Consider the following 24,025-nt stretch of genomic DNA (forward strand, 5'->3'; position numbering starts at 1 on the left):
CTCCTATTGAAAACTTAAAGTGTGAGTTCACCTTCTCACAAACAAAAATAAAAAGCAGAACAACGTACACCCTCCCCCTTGGTCCCTGCTGTACCCACTTCCGTAGGTGATGAGCTGCCATTACTCACCCATCCAATGTAGCGGTTGGGGAGTTTGATAATCCTGCTCTTCCTCTCCTTTCTGTAGGGCTTCCAGAACTGATCAGAGCAATTCTGATTGGTTAGCTCTGGCACACAACATCGATCTGATCTTAGGCCTCGTTCACACAAGCGTACTACAACGTACAGCCTTACAAGGGTCATGTTCGCCCACACAGGGATGCACAGGTGTTCTATGCATCCCTATGCAGGCAATCCTATTCATGTCAATTGTGATGCAGCGGCTGCACAGACACAGCCCTTGCTCCCAATTTGACAGCCGCGCAGGTCCGAACACATTTTTATTTATTTATTTTTTTCTGCAAAAAAGATGATTCTTTGAATTCACAAAACTAAATTAACCAAACAGCAAACCAACACCTATTGAAACGTGAACAAAATATCATAAGGGTATGCGCTAAAAAAAAAATAAAAAAAAAATATACATATACACATATATATATATATATATATATATATACACATACATACATACATGTACATACACACACACATATGTATATCACCATATATTAAGTGTCCAAAATAAATATAATAGTGTCCAAAACAAATTATCTTCTGTGACTTCATAACACTGTGAAAAATCCACCACCAAATGAATTAAATGAACTCACCAGAGCTATAAGCTGATCAAATTATAGACCAGCAACAGCGCTTGTGCTCTGGGAGCGATGAATAAACGATGCCCAAATAATAGATGTGGTAGTACTTCCAGGTAATCAATAATGGTAAGCAGCATGAGGAATAGTATATCTCTACCAAGGAAAATACTCTGCAGCCAAGGGTCTCACGGTGAATCTCTCCACTTAGTTTCATACCTCCATATATACATGCAGCACACTCAGGGACAAAAAAGAAACCATGATGGTGCAGTACGTTTTTAAAATATTTATATATTTAATAAAAACTCAAAAGACTCACAAACAAGGTGTCCAGACAGACACCAGCTTGAATAGCAATGCACAACACTGGGGTGATGAACGAGCCCCGCTCACCGCGGATCACCTCCAACAAACAATGGGAAAGGAACGTTCTGACGTCCACATAGAATAGGCCACGCCCCACGCGTTTCGTCACCACGACGTCATCAAGGGGCGGAGACGCTATTGCTGGTCTATAATTTGATCAGCATATAGCTCTGGTGAGTTCATTTAATTCATTTGGTGGTGGATTTTTCAGTGTTATGAAGTCACAGATAATTTGTTTTGGACACTATTATATTTATTTTGGACACTTAATATATGCTGATATATATATGTGTATATATATATTTTTTTACTTTTATTTTTAGCGCATACCCTTATGATATTTTGTTCACTTTGCCAAATAAATTTTTGCACATATATAATTTTTTTGGTGGGAGTTGCTGCTGACACGTAGTTTGTTGTTTAGTGTGGCACTTTTCTTTATAACCTATTGAAATGTAACAAACGTGTTGCATAAAATGCTGACCTGGGTTATCTCCACAACCTGACCACGCATTTTACATAATATATGCTCATTAGAGACTATCAAAATCTAATGTTCCACAAAGCGGTGGGGCATGCAGTATTTAGCCATGTAAACACAATCAATCTGAACTGGCACTGCTAAGAACTTAGGCTTAATTACTTCTCAACGGCAACTTTAAACACAGACTCTTTGCATCTGCATTTGGGGCCATGTAGCTGCACAGACGCTAGATTGGGAGCAGCGGCTATGTCCTAATTGACATGAATAGCACTGCATGGTGAAACACGGAACACTTGTGCACCCCCGAGCAGCCAAACATGGCCCTCGCAGAGGTATACACAGTAGTTTCCAACCGCTCCATCTCCGCCACCCCCCTCTGCCAATCCCTCCACCAATCCCTCCACTGGCTTCCGATTGCGCAACGGATCAAATTCAAAATCCTAACACTGACGTACAAAGCTGTCCACCATACTGCCCCGAACTACATCACCGACCTAATATCCAAGTACCACCCAACACGCACACTCCGCTCCTCACAAGACCTCCTTCTCTCTAGTTCCCTGGTCTCCTCCTCCCATGCCCGCCTCCAGGACTTCTCCAGGGTGTCTCCCATCCTCTGGAACTCCCTGCCCCAACCCATCAGATTATCACCTACTCTCCTCTCCTTTAGGCGCACCCTGAAAACCCATCTCTTCAGGGAAGCCTACCCCACCCCCTGCTAATTGCCGACCTCCTCCACTCTTCCTACCACTCCATCCCCCACAGCTATCTCCTCCTGTGCCACCATCCCCTCCCTCCTAGATTGTAAGCTCCAAGGAGCAGGGCCCTCGATCCCCTCATGTTTTGCATTGTATTGGTATTGTTCTGTCACATGTTCTGTCCCCCTTTGTAATGTACAGCGCTGAGCGAACTATTGGCGCTTTATAAATACTGTATAATAATAATAGTATGCCCCAGTGAACTATGCCCCTTTTTTATTGTGAAGGGAAAGAAAATGAATCTGGAATGCTTCTGGAGACCCTCTTTTTCTTGTATGGTGTGTGTGTATTTATTTATTGAAGGATGCACTGCACATATGGCCCAATAGAGAATATTTTTTTTTTTTGTTTTTTTGATACATCAAAGATTGTGATCAGATTTGTGCACGATAGTTTGATACACTTGTCCAGGTACAGCTGGAGAAAAGGCGCTGATGTTTTTTTTTATTGCTGTAGCCATTTACATAGACTTCAAATTTTAAACCCAAATCAATAATGGTATCTAAAGTAAGCATGCAGCGCTAGAAACGTATCAAAAACATGAAGCATATAAAACATATATGAAAAAAGTCCAACTATTGTCCGTATGATATAAATAACCGTATGGTGGTTATCCAATAATCTATAGTAGCAATCAAAGCACATAAGGTTGAATAAATATAACAGATAAATATACGTAGTAAGGCGTTAATACAGGTAAACTTTGTGGAAAACGTCCAAAGTTGGCGTTTAAAAGTGCATAGGGTGAAGCGAAATTCAATCAAAATAAATCAGTGGAAATCCGTGATATTGGTGTCAAGATAAATGAGTGTAGATTGCACTAACCAGATAGTGCAAATCAATGCGCATTTGAGTACATTAGGACCAACTCCTGGTCATCAACATCTGGTTACTAGAACACCGGGTCATCTAGTGAGCATCAGTTGGATAAGCAGCACACCATCAGGGCATCCAGGCACCAGGAGTACACTCATGCAAACACCGGAGGGAACCACATTTGTAGTGCAGAGTCACCAAGGATCTCCTTAGAAGGAAGGCTCATAATTGTATGACTGTATAGACATTTATCCAAAAGCGGGTTTTGTACTGATAGGAGTCCACTCTCGGCCCAACTTCACTGCCACCTAGACTCAGACGCTTATCGGCGCCGCCTACTTCCCTCCCGGGGACGTCCCACCTCTCCTGAGCCCGCTGCGGTGGGCTCAGGAGAGGTGGGACGTCCCGGGGAGGGAAGTAGGCGGTGTAACAATCATGAACACAGAGATGGGCGCCATCATCCATTCTGCTCCAAGCATCTACATTTTGGTATCTCTCCCCAAAACAAATCAGTCTCTCTCCTCCGATTTCCCCTCTCCCTCAGGAATGCGTTCAGCGTACCTTGCTAAGGGGCTGTCTATACAATCCTCTTGCCAAAAAAGGTATTGGCTTGTCCATTGTAGGAAGATACCAGTTGATTTTGGGTAGGAAAAAGAAGCTGTTATGTTTTGTGTGTAGTCAGAGAAGTGAAGACATTCGGCGTTTTACCATCTAGCAAACCGAGAGCAAAGGATAATCACACTGTACCAACGAAACTGAGTGCGAGACCAGAAATCCCTTTTTAGCTCATCAGACTTGAAACTGCTTAACCCCAGGCATTTATTTGGCAAGTACTTATTTACCTAAACTGCTTTCTGTTATCTGTTTGCTCTGCCGTTGTGCTCTGTATTTTTATATATATATATTGGTTACATCTTCTTTCTGTAAATATTTTTACTGCACCCTTTCGACCTTTTTGGTAATAAATCTTACTTTCTAAAAGTGTTGAACTGTTTCTATAGCTCCTGAATGTAACTTCTGAATCCCTGCTGCTGAAGAGCGCTACTATGAGTATTTAACCCTCTGTATAACCGGTCTGTAGAGATAGCGGGATACTGACGGTTAACCACTCATCCTAGTGTATTGCCGAGTTTCCTCTTTCTCTGTATAAAAAGGAGGTGGTGGCAGTGTAAAGGGTTAATTGCGTAATTAACCTGAACCAGTAACAATCGCATTCAGGCTGCTGGTACGTCAATTGTGGTCCAATTAGCTGGAAAATCGGTGTGCAGGGTGCAGCTGGGTGTGGCATTGTTACGCACGTAACATCGCGGTTTTAGATTGGCTAGTCCTTCGGTCACGAGTTTGGGGGTCTGACGCCGCGCCCATCACAGGCGGCGATGAGCGGCTAAGTCTCGGTGGCGGTAAAGCTGGGCCGAGAATTGACTCCAATAAGTACAAAACCCGCTTTTGGATAAACGTCTATACATTCATACTGTACAATTATGAGCCTTCCTTCTAAGGAGATCCTTGGTGACTCTGCACTACAAGTGTGGCTCTCCCCGGTGTTTGCATGAGTGTACTCCTGGTGCCTGGATGCCCTGATGGTGTGCTGCTTATTCAACTGATGCTCACTAGATGACCCGGTGTTCCAGTAACCAGATGTTGATGACCAGGAGTTGGTCCTAATGTACTCAAATGCGCATTGATTTGCGCTATCTGGTTAGTGCAATCTACACTCATTTATCTTGACACCAATATCACAGATTTCCACTGATTTATTTTGATTGAATTCCACTTCACCCTATGCACTTTTAAACGCCAACTTTGAACGTTTTCCACAAAGTTTACCTGTATTAAGGCCTCACTAAGTATATTTATCCGTTTTATTTATTCAACCTTATGTGCTTTGATTGCTACTATAGGTTATTGGATAACCACCATACGGTTATTTATATCATACGGACAATAGTTGGACTTTTTTCATATATGTTTTATATGCTTCATGTTTTTGATACATTTCTAGTGCTGCATGCTTATTTTATATGGTTTATAGGTGGTTTCAGAGGTTTTTACCTTTCATGCTAGCTGCTTTTCTTATTCACATCCAGCGCTCATTGTTTACCTATATTATTTTACCAATAACGGTATCTATCACAATCCTCTCCTTACATGTTCAGGTGGAGATCCGATCACTGCCATCCTAATCCCATTTTCACTATATAGCCAAGCACTTACCTGAAACGAGCCTGCCTGCCAGGTAAGTCTGAACTGAATGTCCTGCATGAGGGTTACTGGCCGGAGTCAGAAGGTAAAGAAGCCAAGAATTGGGACGACCGTCACATGCATACAATTTCTGTAAGAAGAATTATTACTTGCCAAAACATCTAGCATGCCTTTTCTGCCTGGGCAACATCAGAGAATAATCTCCGTTCCTTGGTCTTTTAAGAAATTAAAAGGAACAAGAAATTAATATTACAAACATTTTATTATTAATATATATTATTTTGGCAAAAAAAATTGTCACTCATAACAGCAGAACAGACAAACAGCTGAATTCTAGTGAGACACCCTGTGCTAAGGCTCCCTGACGTCATCGTGTGCATATGATTAGCGTGTATCTATAGATTTCGATAGGGTAGGCAAGGGTTGGAGCCTGTTTTTTTTTTTCCCATTGTCTATGTCATTTTGAAGGGATTTCTCCACACTTCCTCTTCCGGGAACACAAAAGGAAATGAAAAGACATTGCTTCAAAGTGAGAGAAGACCCCTTTTGCCAGCAACAAGCCCCAGAATTCTAACCCTTTTCTGCTCCATCCATTACAAAAAAAAAAATTGGCTAAGGATACACTATAAAGATACTCTGTCACAGAGGGGAAAAAAAACTGCTACTACCCCTTCTGTCACAGCCATATGCTAGGTGGTTCAGGCAAAGCTCTGACACTTATCGGTAGTGTCTGGCCCCACACATTTCTACTGGCTCATCATTATGTTGGGCAGACTACCTGACCAAAAGGGATGTGCAAGAGGCTAGAAGGGCTTGCAAGCACCATTACAAACTGTTGAAGTGCTACCTGTCAGTGCGACTTGGCATTCATCTATGACAAGAGGGTTTGAAGGCACTTATGTCCCCCTCTACGAGTATTTTATAGCCACAATCAAAACCCTCTCGTCACAGCCAAATATCAAGCGTTCGGACAGGCAAAATGAACACTTCCAGGAAGTATCAATGCTTCATACTAAGCCCTGACCCACACATTGCAATAGGCCCATCATTTTGATGGGTAGCCCCACAGGCCAACTGGAATAACTGGTAGGTGGGAACAGGGTCCGGGTCAGTGGGCTTTGGGTTTGTGTCGTTGGCAACAGTTTGAGCCTGGGTTCACATATATGCAGTGTGGGATGCAGTGTGATTTTGTTCATGCGGGGAAGGTGCGATTCCGATTCGAATTGTTAGTGTATCAGGCTGGTAATTGCACCCACACTGCACTGAAAATTGCACAGGACCTTTTTTAGGCCTCATGCACACAGGACGTTTTGAAAACGCTCTTCCTCTTGGCAGCAGTGTTTTGGCAGAAAAAATACAGGATGCCGGAAAAAAGTGGTTTTATAAACGAGTAGGCGCGTTTACAGGCATCAAGGGTTTGGGTGTTAATTCCATTTCAGTGGCCAAAATAGTCATTTATTCTGGCCACTGAAATTAATTAATGCACATGCGCTAAACAAGCCTGCCATTAACACGCGTTCCCACATGTCAAGCGTTTTTTTTTTCTGCCAAAGCACTGCTGCTCCTGGATGCACTGACAGTGGGGTTTCTTTTCTGCCTCTAAATGCCACTAAACATCTATGTGTGCATGTGTCATTGTACCTATTGCTGGATACAACTTCCTGTACGACGTGAGGAGTATTTATTCACAGAGCCCAGTTACCCTACCAAGAGGAGGAAGACATCCTGTAAGCAGGCAGCTCCTTCTACCCATCCCCCAATAGGGACCTCTGGTTACCTGGATCTGAATAATTCCGGCTCCTGGGCATTTGATGATTACTATCTTGAGGGAGGATTACCTAACCTGACCAGACTTATACCTGATGAGGATACCTCTGGATGTGATATAGAACGCATATTATTATTTTACTTCTGGTGAGTGCGCAATTCTGTATTTCTCACAGAGCACCACCATTGAGTCTACCAGTCACCTGGCACTTTATAATCGCACAGACTGTTTACACTGAACTTTGTTTTTAATATAATTTTTTTGAACATTTACTGTTTATTATACTTCTAGCGCTGCACTGTTTACTCTATGTGTGCATGGATACATAGGCTAACATGGAGGGGCGTTTGGAAGCAGAAAACCCCCTAAAAGTGGTTTTAAAAATGTCCTGTGTGCATGAGGCCTTAAAATCGCACTGCGACTGGCCCGCTTGTATGTAAACGGATTCCGCAGAAAAACATTTCAGTTCACGTTATGCGAATCTGAGCAGTTCAAATAGCATCAGAATTTGTATGTATATATATATATATATATATATATATGAACCAAGGCTGAGACTTCTGAGATCACTCAGAATTCATCAACAAGTGCATTTGACTTGCAATTGACCTCCTTACCTACAGTTGACCTGCTTCAAGCAGGCTTAATATACCTGTAGATGTTTGTAAGAATGAAAATCCCACTTGAAGTAAACAAAATCCCACAGACCCTTAAGAAGAGACAAAACCTTGACTGTCAAATATTTGGATGTGACAAGTGGAATCAGAGGGCTGCTGCAGGTTTCTGTACCTCTAGAAGCCTGTGCTTCCTACCTGCAACAGGTTTTTGTTTTTTTTTAACCTCCATTACAGAATCATTTTAGGGTCCCCGCATATTGTGGAGTAGAATACTATGTAGGGGCGCACGTACTGTAACTCACTTTTGGGGTACTCAGTGCAATTACACAGAAGCAGAATTATTCAGGACTCTTCCTCTACAATGAGGTTCCAGGCACTTTTATTCTAAGCATGGAACAGTGTAGAAAAATAAATTGTGTAATATTGGAGGGGTGCAGTTTCCTTCTCGTAGTATTGCATTCTTGTGTGGAAACACATCAGTAAACCAGCACTTGTTCCTGCTCCTCTTTCTCGAACCCATTATCCACTGAGGTAGACGGTGTAGGTCAGAGGAGACGGGGCTGATGGCAGAGACCCTCATCACGTGACCAAGGTGGACTCTGGCATATTAGACAGCGATTGGCATAACCGTGTTCTCTCTGGGAGCTCTGGCTGGTGATGGTAAGATGAGGTCTTTAAGGATGCTGGCCTTTCCTCAGGAGAGATGAGTAATGAACTGCAACAAGGGAACAAGAAGTACATCAAAAATGACTCCTACAGTTAATTTGCCATGTATATCTAATATGCAACTGAACACCTTTTTTGTAATATTTGCACGTAGCATATTGTTACACGTGTTTGACATTTCGTATACATATTTGCAACCAATAGTAGGAGCTCCGCTTTGTACAGTGAAGGAAATAAGTATTTGCTCCCCTGCTGATTTTGAATGTTTGCCCATTCACAAAGAAATGATCGGTCTAAAAATCGAATGTTCGATGTATTGTAACACTGAGAGACAGAATAGCAACAAAAAAATTCAGCAGAAATGCATGTCTAACAAATGATGACTGATTTGCATGTTCATGAGGGAAATAAGTATTTGATCCCCTATCATTTAGCAGGATTTCTGGCTCCCAGGTGTCTTTCATACAGGTAACAAGCTGAGATTAGAAACAGCCTCTTAAAGGGGTTACCTGTATAAAAGACACCTGTCCACAGGAGCAATCAATCAGATTCCAAACTCTCCACCATGGCAAAGACCAAAGAGTTGTCCAAGGATGTCAGGGACAAGATTGTAGACCTACACAAGGCTAGATTGGGCTACCAAACTATGGCCAAGCAGCTTGGTGAGAAGGTGACAACACTTGGTGCAATCATTCACAAATGGAAGAAACACAAAACAAGTGTCAGTCTCCCTAGGTCTGGTGCACCATGCAAGATCTCACCTCGTGGAGTGTCAATGATCATGAGAACAGTAAGGAATCATCCCAGAACTACAGGTGAGGATCTTGTCAATGATCTCCAGGCAGCTGAGACCACAGTCACCAAGAAAACAATTGGTAACACACTACGCTGACAAGGATTGAAAGACTGCAGTGCCCACAAGGTCCCTCTGCTCAAGAAAGCACATGTCCAGGCCCGTCTGAAGTTTGCCATTGAACATCTGAATGATGCAGAGGAGGACTGGGTGAAAGTGCTGTGGTCAGATGAGACCAAAATCAAACTCTTTGGCATCAACTCAACTCGCCGTGTTTGGAGGAGGAGGAATGCTGCCTATGACCCCAAGAACACCATCCCAACTGTCAAAAAATTACATTTCTCTTAAGCTCATTAACGGACACAGCGTCGTCTTCTTCTTTTTCCATGACCAGGCAGGGATGTCCCCAATCAATGCCATAATGAGGGGTGGGCAGTCCAATCAATGGACATAAAAAATCCAGGGCAACATGCCAACACTCCAAAAGACCCCAAGGGGTGCCCAGGAAGCCTAAACAGCCACCTGCAACTTTGCAGCCAAAACGAACATTGGGAGATGCCAACACATCAACTATATAGAACTTAGTAAATGAGTGCCCAGACAACCAGGGAGACTTGAAACAGATGCCGGATGTCGGAATGCCCAGGAGGCGCTAACTGCCCTGGTGGAGTGCGCCAAAACAGGGAAGGGAGGTTCCCACCCCTTAATGGCATACGCCTGCACAATCTCCTGCCGAAGCCAACGAGAAATGGGGGCGGAGGAGTTTGCCAAGCCTTTCTTCGGAAAGGCTGTGAGCGCAAAAAACAGATCAGACCTCTGAAAAGCAGCCATCACAGAAAGATATGCGCGAATCGTGTGAACCACATCCAGGGAGTGCAGAACCACCTCCTTAGGGTGCGACGGCCGAGGACATAGAGATGGAAGAATGTTGTCATATAAGTGAAAATCCAACATCACTTTCGGCAGGAAAGGAGGGGGAAGTCAAAGCACCACCTTACCTTATCCTTGTGTATAATCAAAAAAGGTAGATTACAGGACAAAGTCACCAACTCCAATACCTTCCGAGCCGCAGTGATAGTGACTAGGAAGGCTGGAGGCCTATAGCAAAGAGGGGTTTTATTCCCATAGGAGGTGCCAAATTTTTTCTGCCTAGTGTGCTACTCCTGTAGGTGGGGCTATAAAACCCTGCTTGGTCATGGATAATGAAGACAATGCGGTGTTCGTCAATGAACATAAGAGAAATATATCTTTAACAAAACCAAAAACAATACAGCCAGTAGCCTCACTACTGTGAAGTTATATAGTAAACAGACAAAAAGGGAAAGTGTGCCAGCACAGAATCTACAGTATGCTTGTATTACAAAAATTGCAACCACATAAACTACATGCCTAACCCTTGACAATTACACCTATATAAGATTGCTGGACATCCCATTACAAAATTCTAGGCATTCTATTCCAAAACCACGGGGGCAGTAACAGGATTTCTGTGTTCATCAGTGGATATTATGAAATAGAAAATTAACCCCCCTAGCGGTATTCCCGAGTGTAGCTCGGGGTAAAATGTCAGTACCAAAAGCGGTATCCCCGAGCTACACTCAGGCTTACCATGCGGCACTGCATAGGGATTCCCTGCAGCACTTATCTTGTCCTTCGCTCCCGCGATGTGTCCCCTGCAGCGTCCCCGGCCATCTCCTCCGGCCGATGCCGGCATCCGGCTTCTGTGTTCCGGTCCCTGTGACGTCGGGACATACGGGCGCCGCCGGCGGCAGGAAATTTAAGAATTTTAAAAAATGTCTTTTTTTTCAAAACAAATTTTACATAGTAACACATTGCTTTTTCACATACATTTTGTCCCGAGTGCTTTGTCCGGCGCCCTGCCTGCATTTTGACTGTTCTTTCTGCCTGGAAACTGAGAAACGTCCATGGCGTCCAAAAAGTGTCCCTTTAGGTCAAAAGCGGTTTTAGACCGGCTAGAGAACAGCGATAGTAAATCAGAACCACTTGCAAAATTGAGTGATAATGATTCGTGGGGGAAATTCGTAGACACTAAAAACAATTTTGCGACTTTGCTCAGCAATGTGCGAACTTGGCGCTCTATTTCAAATTTCAGTGTTTTCGGTTTGATTATATTATTGAATTAAATGTATTATATTATTTTTTATGATTATTTATTAAATTATAATTTATGATTTTGTGTTTCAAATTTTATCATACCCGGGATGTTTAATAGACTCTTTTTCGGACAGATTTCAGTGAGTTATTCCTAAATATTACAGCCTACAATTAAAAAAACTACATATTTCCATGCAAAATAATGGTACCGCTTTCAGCACCAAAAATCTGAAATAATCATACCGCCAGGGAGGTTAAAGTCCTTTTCTTTGAGCCCAATGAGGGGCACAAGAAGAATATTAAAACCTCTGATTATGGTGCCACCTAAACAGGCAAAGACACTATAAGGCCAGTCCAGCGTACAACACCTCCCACTGGTAGCATGCCTCAGTTTTGTAGCAAAGCAGTATCAAGGACCTGATCATAAACACAGAGGGGAGGAATCTGTGTCCTTCAAGAAACTCCAAGAGGGGTGGGACTTGTGTGTCACTCAATGGACTGCAACAAAAGGGTTTTAAGGGGAGTAAAAAAATTCTCTTTTCTATCTATTGAGGGAAACAAAATAAATTAAGCCTTTGGGATGTCCAAAAGCAGTCCAACTTAGGGGGTGGTCAACACAGCAAACAATTTGAATGTAAATAGGAACTGGGGGCTGCCTGCAGCTTAACCACTTGAACCCTGGAAGGTTTACCCCCTTCAGGACCAGGCCTTTTGTTGCTATACCATACTGCACTACTTTATCTGGTAATTGCGTGGCCATGTCATTTTTTTTTTTTTAACCACAAATAGAGCTTTCTTTTGATGGTTATTTTGTTTTGCGTGCCTTTATCTAGCCCTTGGGGCACTATTTCATTCACCAACAATGGTGCATAGTTCCTCCCAATGACACCAACAATGAGGCCCGATTACACTAATGATGGGGCACAACTCCTCCCAATGATGCCAATGATGGGGCACAATTCCTCCCAATGGTACAATGATGGGGCACTATTCCTCCCACTGACAAATGATGGGGCACTATTACCACCAATGATGGTGTTCTATTCCTACCGATGAAGGGGGAATTTTCCTACCAATGATGGGGTACTATAGCTCCCAATGACAAACGATGGGGCTCAGTTCCTCCCAATCACACCAGTGATGGGACACTCTTCCTACCAATGAGACCAATGATGGGTTCGCAATTCCCCCCACTGACACCAACAATGGGACATTGTTTTCTCCAACTGATGCTGCGGCATTTTCTACTCCCGAAGGCCACAGTGTGGTTCATCTAAAGTCTGAAGGACAGTAAACTGGCCCTCAAAATGTTTGGAGACCCCTGAGCTAGAGTATGGAATACAATGAAATATAAGGGATATATCAAATATAATCCATTATGGTGCAATTTAAAGTGATAATAAAGTGTTTTATTTTTTGATTTTTTTTAATAACAAACATGTCATTCTTACCTGCTTTGTGCAGTGAGTTTTGACTGAGTAGCCTGGATCGTCCTCAGGTCCCCCAGCGGCGCTCCTGGCCCCTCCCTCCTGTCAGGTGCCCCCACAGCAAGCAGCTTGCTATGGGAGCACCTGAGCAGGTGTGCTCCCAATCCGCGGCTCTGCGTGTCCATTCACACACAGAGCCCCCACTCTTGATTGGCTCACTGGCTGTGATTGACAGCAGCCAATCAGGAGTGAAAGTCCCCAGAGAACCGAGGCTCTCATAGACATTGCTGGATCGGGATGGGGCTCAGGTAAGTGTTGGGGGGGGGGCTGCTACACACAGGTGGTTTAAAAAAACCTGGAGCCTTTAGAACTACATTAAACTGTGGGGAACTTAAAAAAGTTGCAGGGGTCTGAATTCTGGTATATAGAGGAAGTGTGATAAATCCATCAACTCTAAACGAATTATACTATTATTATACAGTATTTATAAAGCGCCAATAGTTCGCTCAGCGCTGTACATTACAAAGGGGGACAGAACATGTGACAGAATAACAATACAATTCAAAACATGAGGGGATTGAGGGCCCTGCTCCTTGGAGCTTACAATCTAGGAGGGAGGGGATGGTGGCACAGGAGGAGATAGCTGTGGGGGATGGAGTGGTAGGAAGAGTGGAAGAGGTCGGCAAGTTAGCAGGGGGTGGGGTAGGCTTCCCTGAAGAGATGGGTTTTCAGGGTGCGCCTAAAGGAGAGGAGAGTAGGGGATAATCTGATGGGTTGGGGAAGGGAGTTCCAGAGGATGGGTGACACCCTGGAGAAGTCCTGGAGGCGGGCATGGGAGGAGGAGACCAGGGAACTAGAGAGAAGGAGGTCTTGTGAGGAGCGGAGAGTGCGTGCTGGGCGGTACTTGGATATTAGGTCAGTGATGTAGTTCGGGGCAGTATGGTGGGCAGCTTTGTACGTCAGCGTTAGGATTTTGAATTTGATCCGTTGCGCAATCGGAAGCCAGTGGAGGGATTGGCAGAGGGGGGTGGCAGAGAGAGCGGTTGGAAAGGTGAATGAGTCTGGCAGCCGTATTCAGGATGGACTGAAGCGGGGATAGCCTGTGGTGAGGCAGGCCAGTGAGGAGGGAGTTGCAGTAGTCGAGTCGTGATATGATGAGGGAGTGGATGAGCTGTTTAGTGGTTTCTGGAGATAGGAACGTGCGGATTTTGGCGATGTTGCAGAGGTGGAGTCTGCACGAGTTAGTTAAAGATTGGACTTGGGGCTGGAAGGATAGGTTGGAGTCCAGAATGACACCAAGTACTCTGGCCTGCGGGGCGGGTTTGATGGTAGCGTTATTCGATGTGATAGAGAAGTGAATGGGGGGTGGTGTCCGGGCTGGGGGGAAGACAAGAAACTCGGTTTTGGAGAGGTTCAGTTTAAGGAAGTGGAGCGACATCCAGTCTGATATGTCGCTCAGCAGGTGTGTGATTCGGGCGGAGACCGAGGGGGTTAGGTGGGGGGTTGAGAGATAGATTTGTGTGTCGTCGGCATAGAGGTGGTAGTTGAAGCTGTGAGAGTGTATGAGTTGGCCAAGGGAGGAGGTGTAGATGGAGAAGAGGCCCGAGGACAGAGCCTTGAGGGACCCCAACAGAGAGGGGGAGTGAGGGGGAGGTGGTAGCATTATAGGTAACGCTGAAGGAGCGTTGTGACAGGTAGGATGAGAGCCAGGAGAGAGCAGAATCTCTGAGGCCAAGGGAGTGTAGTTTTTTGAGGAGGAGGGGGTGGTCGACTGTGTCGAAGGCCGCAGAGAGGTCAAGGAGTAGGAGCACTGAATAGTGGCCATTAGCTTTGGCGGTTAGCAGGTAATTGGAGATTTTGAGTAAGGCAGTTTCGGTGGAGTGTAGGGGACGGAAGCCGGACTGTAGGGGATCGAGGAGGTTGTTGTCGTTAAGGTGAGAGCATAGGCGGGTGTAGACTAGGTGCTCGAGTTTAGATGTAAATGGGAGCAGGGAGATGGGTCTGAGGTTGTTCGGGTCATTGGGGTCCAGGGAGGGCTTTTTAAGTATAGGGGTGATGTGTGCATGTTTCAGAGGGGAGGGGAAAGTGCCAGAGGAGAGGGAGAGATTGAAGATGTGGGTGAGGGAGCGGAGGATGGAGGGAGGTCGTAGGAGTTGTGAGGGGATAGGGTTGATGGGGCAGGTGGTGAGGCGGGCATCAGAAAGGATCTTGGAGACTTCCTCGATGGTAGTAAGGTTAAAGGTGTGGAGTGTTGGGGGAGCTTCAGTATGAGGAATGTAGGGTGGGGTGGAAGAGGAGGTCAGAGCAGTGGTGGGGCTGTGGGAGAGGGGTGATGAGGGGGTAGCTGAGTGAGGGGGAAGGGGGTTGGAGGGAGTTTGAGCAGCGATGAAGTCCCTGCGGGTTATGTCGAGGGGGAGGGGGGATGAGGGGGTAGCTGTGTGAGAGGGGACAAGTTGAGAGGGCGTGTGAATTGCGGCAATGTCCTTGCGAATTGTGTCAATCTTGTTTTTGAAGTGATTGGCAATCTCAAGGGCAGTGAGTGAGGTGCTGGGTGGAGGTGGGGGTGGCGAGAGTAGAGAGTTGAAGGTGGAGAAGAGTCGGCGAGGATTGGAGGAGAGGGTCTTGATGAGGGTCAGGAAGTAGGCTTGTTTGGCAGCATGGAGGGAGGAGGTGTAGGTGTGGAAGGCAGATTTGTAGCGGGTGAAGGCTTGTTGGGATTTGGTTTTGCGCCATAGTCGCTCCAGGGCACGACTGTGTCGTTTGAGGGTTTTGGTGTGATCAGTCTGCCAGGGCTGGAGCGGTCGGGTCTGATGTTGCGTGTGGTTAAAGGCGCTAGTGAGTCAAGGGCTGTTGAGAGCGCGTTGTTGTAGGCGGTCATGCCCAAGTCGGGGCAGGACAGGGGGAGGATGCTGTCATGGAGTTGATCAGCTGCAGAGTGGAGGGGGGCAGGGTTAAGGTTGCGGAGGTTACGGCTGGTAGTAGTGTGACATTTGGAGGGGTAGGCGTTGGAGGACAAGGAGGTAGAGAAGGTAATCAGGTTGTGGTCAGAGAGAGGGAAGGGGGTGTTAGTGAGGTTGTGGGGAGCGCAGCGGTTGGAGAAGACAAGATCAAGGATATTACCGTCAGAGTGGGTGGTGGATTGCAATGTTTCAGACATTTTAGGAGGAATTTGGTCTACCACAGACTAGATTCTTCCAACACCTACAGCTCAGACGTGCCTTGACAGCTCAGGCACACATGCACAGTTTGTTACTAACACACATCCCACTGTTGGCTTATTGGACTCAAACGCAGTCCAAAAAAGGACTTCTCTCTCAATTATATACTATGTTACACTATGAAATGTAGAAACAGACTAGGCTGCCTGCTAGAAAAGGATGGGAGGAAGACTATATCCTCACAGAAGAGCTATGGGAACAAGCTATGTCTACAATTCCAATACTATCCCTAACAAACTCATGAAGCTGTTTATTTTACAAAGAACTTACCATGTGCCGGAAAAACTATTTTGATGTCACTGCAGAGAAACTCAGATCTGAATTAATACCACCAAAATAAAGTTTTATCTGTCTCAAAAAATTCATATGGGTACAGTGTTGCATGACCATTCAAAGTATGATAGCACTGAAAGCTGAAAACTGCCCTGGACAAGAAGGGGGTAAAAGTGTCTGGACTTGAAGTGGTTAAGCGGTATAAATTTTATTTGGTTTCTCCTCAACAAACCAGATTACAATATCACTAGACCCAATTATAAGTCTATTAAATACACTAGATCAGGGGTCTCCAAACTTTTGCAAACAAAGTAGAGAAATGGAGAAATCAGTCAATATCACCCTCACAAGAGAACAGCTTGTATACCAACATTAGGTTTCATCATCAAATGGAATAAAAGAATATTACTCCCTCTGAATCTCCTCCCCCACCCTTTGCCAGGCTACGCTTCACAAACTAAAATTGTGCAATCCTTCATATTTTGGAAGTATTAATCACGCCTATTAAGGACAATTAGATGACTATTTATATCAAGATCTATTGCCAGTAAGGCAAGTACAATTGTAACATGTTACACCCTGAAAATGGATGTAACGTGATGTTACAAAAGGAGAACTTATCCTTTAACCACTCTTCGGCTGTCTAAAAACCCGGTAGACTTAGGAGTCCCCAACGACAAAAACTCCAAGCAGCACATTTGAAACATCTAGCTGACTGATGAGTCAAAAATATTTAAGTATAACTAAAGGCTAAACTTTTTTTTTTAGCTTTGGATAGAGTGGAGAGGGATTGGAACACCTGTCCGGTTTTTATTGTTACACAATAAAATTTGTTAATTACTTGCGAGCCACTAATAAGAGTTGAAAAAGGATCGCTGACAATATCACATTCTCATACTGTGTGTATATAAAACATAAAAAAACTCTACATGTCGCACTCCCGATATACTACAAATATAAATCAAATCAAAATAAACAATAAAACAAGTATATCAAAAATAACTAAATATTAACAACTTGATTAAATTATAACTTTTTTTTATATTATTGTTATAATTTAATCAAGTTGTTAATATTTAGTTATTTTTGATATACTTGTTTTATTGTTTATTTTGATTTGATTGCTATTTGTAGTATATTGGGAGCGCGACATGTTTTTTTGCAGGTTTTTATTGTTGTCTATGTCCAATCTTCCAATTGGGGACACTACTTCTGGTGAAAACCAGGGATTCCCTTTCATTTCCTGTTTTGGCTGTGGAATAGGAAGTGAAGAGTAATATCCCCAATCGGACAAAGAAAAAAATAAAAACAAATCTGACAATGGTTATAACCCTCCCTTACTCTATCCAACATTAAAAAAAATTTTGTCTTAAGTTTTACTTTAATGACCCCCATCTGTAGGAAATAGATCCAGGGAAACTCGGCTCTATCAATCCTAACACAGTTTGAGGCAGGAAAATTCGCCACTGTATCCCAGTAACTCTCTCTGTTAGATAAGGTGTGGTTGACTATGAAAAAAAAAAAATCTTCACTATGTGGGCAATAATTCCTATACATCAATCTGGAAAATATCCATTATAATGAGCTTTAAATACTAGAAGTCTTGGGATATTACCCTTTATACTTACATTTTATTCCTGGCTACTAGATTGCCCTTCCTAGCCAATAAGTTAGTAGTCAAACATTGGTTGTCCTCACATCCAACAACACCGGCTTCTAGGTGAACCTCAACCTTTGACCACAGAAAAACTAGTATATCAACACAGAGGATGCCCTCACAAATTCCTGACGTTGTGTCATAGTTGAAAGGAGGAGACCGTGTTGGCTCCTCTACCACTGTACACTGCAAAGTAAATGACACACTAATGTATATTTTGCATTGGGCACTTATTCCTTGTATACTTGTAACTTACAGTTATTGAGCCGATATTTGTATACTCATGGTAAATGCAGCATGTCCTTTCTCCATGCTTGCCTCCTGGCAAAGGCAAAAATTTAAGGAACACTTTTTAGTCAGAGTATAGCATCAAGTCAGTGAACCTCCTGGGATATTGATCTGGTCAGGTAAGTAGCAGAGGGAGTTGTTAATCAGTTTCAGCTGCTTTAGTGTTAATGAAATTAACAACAGGTGCATTAGATGGGCAACAATGAGATGACCCCCAAAACAGAAATGGTTTTACAGATGAAGGTCACTGACATTTTTTTTCCTACTCATCTTTTTTGACTGTTTTTAACTAGTCTTGCATTTGGCTAGGGTCAGTGTCACTACTGGTAGCATGAGGCAACACCTGGACCCTACAGAGGCTTCACAGGCAGTCCAACACTTCCAGGATGGTACCTCAATATGTGCCATTGCCAGAAAGTTTGCTGTGTCTCCCAGCACAGTCTCAAGAGCATGGGGGAGATTCCAGGAGACAGTAACTCTTGGAGAGCTGGACAGGGCCGTAGAAGGTCCTTAATCCGTCAGCAGGACCGGTATCTGCTCCTTTGTGCGAGGAGGAACAGGATGAGCTCTGCCAGAGCCCTACAAAATGACCTTCAACAGGCCACTGGTGTGAATGTCTCTGACCAAACAATCAGAAACAAACTTCATGAGGGTGGCCCGAGTACCCGACATCCTCTAGTGGGCCCTGTGCTCACTGCCCAGCACCATGGAGGCATATCCATGAAGGGACCAACAGACCTCTACAGGCTAGACAATGGCACCCTGACTGCCATTAGGTATCGGGATGAAATCCTTGGACCCACGGTCAGACCCTATGCTGGTGCAGTGGGTTCTGGGTTCCTCCTGGTGAACGACAATGTCCGGCCTCATGTGGCGAGAGTATGCAGGCAGTTCCTGGAGGATGAAGGAATTGATACCACTGAATGGCCCCCACGCTCACCTGACCTAAATCCAATAGAACACCTCTGGGATATCATGTTTCAGTCCATCTGAGGCCACCAGGTTGCACCTCAGACTGTCCAGCAGCTCAGTGATGCCCTGGTCCAGATCTGGGAGGGAATACCCCGGGACACCATCCGTCATCTCATTAGGAGCATGCCCCGATGTTGTCAGACATGCATACAAGCACGTGGGGACCATACAAACTGCTGAGTACCATTTTGAGTTGCTGCAATGCAATGTCAGCAAAATGGATTAGCCTGCTGCATAATTTTTTCACTTTGATTTTCGGGGTGTCTTTGAATTCAGTCCTCTGTAGGTTGATAATTTTCATTTCCATCAAACGATGGGGCATCCTTACATTCCTAACACAATACCCCGTCCATATCAGTATAGAGATCCAGCATGATATTTTTCCCCATTGAGATCTGATGTTTTTTCAAAGTGTTCCTTTAATTTTTTTGAGCAGTGTATTATTCTGTAGAGGACTGACCTTATTAAAGTTATACAATGTGAATGAGAAACCACTATATTATTCTCTGTATTTGAGATGTTCTTCCTTCTGTTAACACTATGTGTGCGGATGCAAGTGTCAACCATGTTCAACTTTTTTTATTCTTTTTGTTCATGGGTTGGGGGGGGTATCTATGAAATGGTTGTTTTTGTAACCAAAATGCAAATTATTTCAATAAACACTTTAGGATCAGAAAAAATAGTAAATCCGTACGTTGCCTATGCAGGGCATAGAAGCATTTCATTACAGAACTACTACAGAGGTATAGACAGACTCACCTGGGTGCTGAAATGTCCCCTCTGTTAAAGCCATTCAGATGGACCATGCTGTAACCAGGAGATTTCTGTAATGACATTTAAGCAATTAGACCATAATGAAGCAGATACAAAGCTAAATCTATGGACATCTCCTAATTCTTCCAGCTATCCTCAACCCTAAACAGTGAGCCTATTGTTGGAACTACCGGCAGGTACAAGAATCAGTTATTAAGGTGCCATGATTTTTCCCAGGAACAGAAAGAGCCAACATTAAACTGAAAGCAAAGTTTGAAAATGTCCTATAGTTCCAAGTGGAATAATTGGATTTGGAAAGTTTCCAATGTCACCATAAGAACTACAGAGTGCCAAGAGTAAGTGAGCCAGTGAATCTGCTAAAGGCAAACACTACAAAAATGCTCATTAAACGGGAGGCAAAAATCCTACAAATTTTTACTAATGCATAACAAAGTTCACTAACCGGCAATACTCTTATTCCACTTTAACCCCCCTGGCGGTATTCCCGAGTGTAGCTCGGGGTAAAATTTCAGTACCAAGAGCGGTAACCCCGAGCTACACTCGGGCTTACCATGCGGCGTTGCTCAGGGAGTCCCTGCAGCACTTAGCTTGTCCTTCGCTCCCGCGATGTGTCCCCTGCAGTGTCCCCGGCCATCTCCTCCGGCCGATGCCGGAATCCGGCTTCTGTGTTCCAGTCCCTGTGACGTCGGGACGTACGGGCGCCGGAACCGGCAGCAAATTTGAAATTTTTAAAAAATGTCATTTTTTTAAAAATGATTATTATATAGTAAAACATTGCTGTTTCAATGCATTTCACATATATTTTGTCCCGAGTGCTTTGTCCTTGGCCCTGCCTGCATTTTGGCTGTTCTTTCTGCCTGGAAACTTAGAAAAGTCCATGGCGTCCAAAAAGCGTCCCTTTAGGTCAAAAGCGGTTTTAGACCGGCTAGAGAACAGCGATAGTAAATCAGAACCACTTGCAGAATTGAGTGATAATGATTCGTGGGGGAAATTCCTCATCAGACACTGAAAACGATTTTGCGACTTTGCTCAGCGATGTGCGAATTTGCCTCTGTATTTCAAATTTCAGTGTTTTTGGTTTGATTATATTATTGAATTAAATTTATTATATTATTATTTTTTATGCTTATTTATTAAATTATAATTTATGATTTCGTGTTTCAAGTTTTATCATATCCGGGATGTTTACTAGACTCTTGTTCGGACAGATTTCAGTGAGTTATTCCTAAAAATTACAGCCTACAATAAAAAACTACATATTTCCATGCAAAAAAAATGGTACCGCTTTCAGCACAAAAAAGCGGAAATAATCATACCGCTAGGGAGGTTAAGGACATTCACAAAGCACTAAAGATCAATTTTAACATCACAATAATGACACTATTTTTGTTTCCATATATTGGCTCCCATTGCCAGAACAGATCTGTGCATCATATTGTTGGTGCAGTTTCAACTGGAGTAATTTCTCCAATCGCTAATCAAATTCAAACTTCAGTTCTGAGCCTGACTGGTGTTTCTTGGGATGTAGCACCATTCTTAGTACTTACACTTCAATACATCAGGCCTATAATGACATCCAGTAACCTTGATAGAGGGACTCACCAATGGAGAGAGTGGAAGTAGAACAGAGCCCGTGTGAAAATTCATCATGCAGAGACTTCGCAGAAGGTCACGTCCTGATTAGGAATAAAGTAATGTTACCAACCAGGGTAAAGGATGAGAATATTACAAAACCAACAATGTCCCCTATGAAGAAGTGACTCCAAGTCGCATTTTCCTCCTCTTTTTAATATTCAATAGGTGAGCGGTGGCGTGCTTACATCACACCTCCTTTTATGGGCAGGTATGACTGTACAGCACCCACTTGCAACCCACCCCCAGCCACTAACTGGCAGCTATGCCTATAGATCCTCTAAGTAGCACAGCAATGTCCACCACATGCCCAACAAGTCAATGCCTTCCCATGAAATCATAGGATTAGTAGTTCGTGTTCCCCCCTACGTCTGATGTAAAATGAGACACCTGCCTAGAACCCCTACTGGGGCCCAGAAACCGTAAAATTTACTACATGAGCAAATGATGTCACAAAGAAAAACCTGAATTATTAAGTGTAAAAAAAAAAAAATTTTGTGCATGGGGAAAAGGGGACTAACGGTCCAAAGCGGTCAGGATCTTGGAGTTCAGCTTTAAAGTGGCAATTCAGTCAAAACCTAACTAAGCCCAAGACTACGCCCACCCCCATTCGAAGACTATTCTATCTACCCTGTAAATGGAAAGATGCTTATACTTACCTATGCTGAAGTTGGTTGTTTAGGCATTTGTCTATTGTGAGTGCAAGTGATGGAAACGCTGTTGCAGTTACCCTTTGGTAAAAAAAAAACCCAAACCTGTAATTAACCCCCCTGGCGGTATTCCTGAGTGTAGCTCGGGGTAAAGTTTCAGTACCAAAAGCGGTAACCCCGAGCTACACTCGGGATTACCATGCGGCGTTGCTCCGGGATCTCTTCTTCACTTACCTTGTCCTGCGCTCCCGCGATGTCCCCCCTGCAGCATCCCCGACCATCTCCTCCGGCTGATGTCGGCATCCGTCTTCCCTGCGACGTCGGGACGTATGGGGGACGGAACCGGCGGGAAATTAAAAAATGTTAAAAAGTGATATTCACTAACTACACTAAAATCACATAGTAAAACATTCCTGTATCAAACCATTTCACATACATTTTGTCCCGAGTGCTTTGTCCGGCGCCCTGCCTGCATTTTTACTGTTCTTTCTGCCTGGAAACTGAGAAACGTCCATGGCGTCCAAAAAGCGTCCCTTTAGGTCAAAAGCGGATTTAGACCAACTAGAGAACAGCGATAATAAATTAGAACCACTTGCAGAATTGAGTGATGATTCGTGGGGGAATTTTTATGCTTATTTATTATATTATAATTTATGATTTCGTGTTTCAAATTTTATCCTACCCGGGATGTTTACTAGACTCTTGTTCGGACAGATTTCAGTGAGTTATTCCTAAAAACTACAGGCCTACAATAAAAAAACAACATATTTCCATGCAAAAAAATGTACCGCTTTGAGCACAGAAATACTGACATAATCAGACCGCTAGGGAGGTTAAAATGGAATTCTTGTCATACCCAGCTAAGCCTAAATCTATTCTCAACCCCATTCTAAGACTATTCTATGTAACCCGTAAAAGAAAAGACGCTTATACTTTCCTATTCTGAGGCCGCTCCAGTCCAGTCACATGACCGGCTTCCAGTACTGGCTTCAGTGTAGAGGAGGGGCAGCAGACAACAGATGCCCCATAATAAGTCTATGGGAGATGTCACTGCCCAGGCTCTGCCGCTGTGGCCCTGCTTCTCCTCTACATTGAAGACGATGCTGGAAGCCAGTCATGTGACCAGACCAGAGCGGCTTCCAAATCGGCAAGTATAAGCAGCTTTTCTTTTACAGGGTGGATAGAATGGGGTTGGGAGTAGATTTAGGCTCATCTGGGTATGACTAGAATTGCATTTTAATTACAGGTTTATTTAGCAACGGTTACCTGCAACAGTGTTTCCTTCACTCACAATAGACAAATAACAGAATAAACTCTCCAGCGCTCCAAAGATCAAATGCCAAAAGGAAATCCAGGGGAACCAGGACCAAAATAGCCTATGGATAGCCTATCGGAGATGCTGCCCTCCTCAGATAGGGAAATCAACAACTGAAAAAAGAGCAAACAGGAGGCACAAATCCCTAGTGCATTATCCAAGGTTTATTAAAGGTAAAGAGGATGAAAACATACTCACAAACATGGCATAAATGTAAAGCTTAGTGGAACGGTAGAGATGTTGACCAGCTCTGAGGAAAGGGACTCGGCCATGAAACGCGTCAGCAAGCCGACCATACTGAGAGTCGGACACCCCGCCACTGGGTGGGGGGCCCATGGAACCCAGTTCACTTCGGACCCGTCTCAGCTCCCCATATCCCTCTTATTTGTAAATCACCCTGTGCCTGTTAGGGGTACAGGGTGATCTGTCCTAATATTGTGTGGGCTTAGTCTCAGACTGTGTAGACATGTATAA

General features: G+C 43.9%; 1 protein-coding gene across 3 annotated transcripts in view; it reads right to left on the reverse strand.

The window, feature by feature from the left end:
• Nucleotides 1–5,629: 5,629 nt before the first annotated feature.
• Nucleotides 5,630–24,025, reverse strand: part of TTLL4 (tubulin tyrosine ligase like 4) — a 99,065-nt gene continuing 80,669 nt past the window's right edge. For 2 of the 3 annotated variants that reach the window (XM_089683565.1, XM_089683564.1), the window contains 3 exons: nt 21,557–21,630; nt 19,940–20,004; nt 5,630–8,486 (listed from right to left, as the gene is read on the reverse strand). In XM_089683565.1, coding sequence (XP_089539691.1) covers nt 8,351–8,486; nt 19,940–20,004; nt 21,557–21,630 — 275 coding nt within the window. In that variant the 3' untranslated portion in view covers nt 5,630–8,350. The remainder of the gene's footprint in view (nt 8,487–19,939; nt 20,005–21,556; nt 21,631–24,025) is intronic. The other variant, XM_089683566.1, reaches the window with a different exon arrangement.

This window comes from Staurois parvus, unplaced genomic scaffold (assembly GCF_062004578.1).
Source record: "Staurois parvus isolate SC_StPar_1 unplaced genomic scaffold, SC_StPar_1.0 ptg000315l, whole genome shotgun sequence".
In the NCBI taxonomy this organism is placed as follows: domain Eukaryota; kingdom Metazoa; phylum Chordata; class Amphibia; order Anura; family Ranidae; genus Staurois; species Staurois parvus.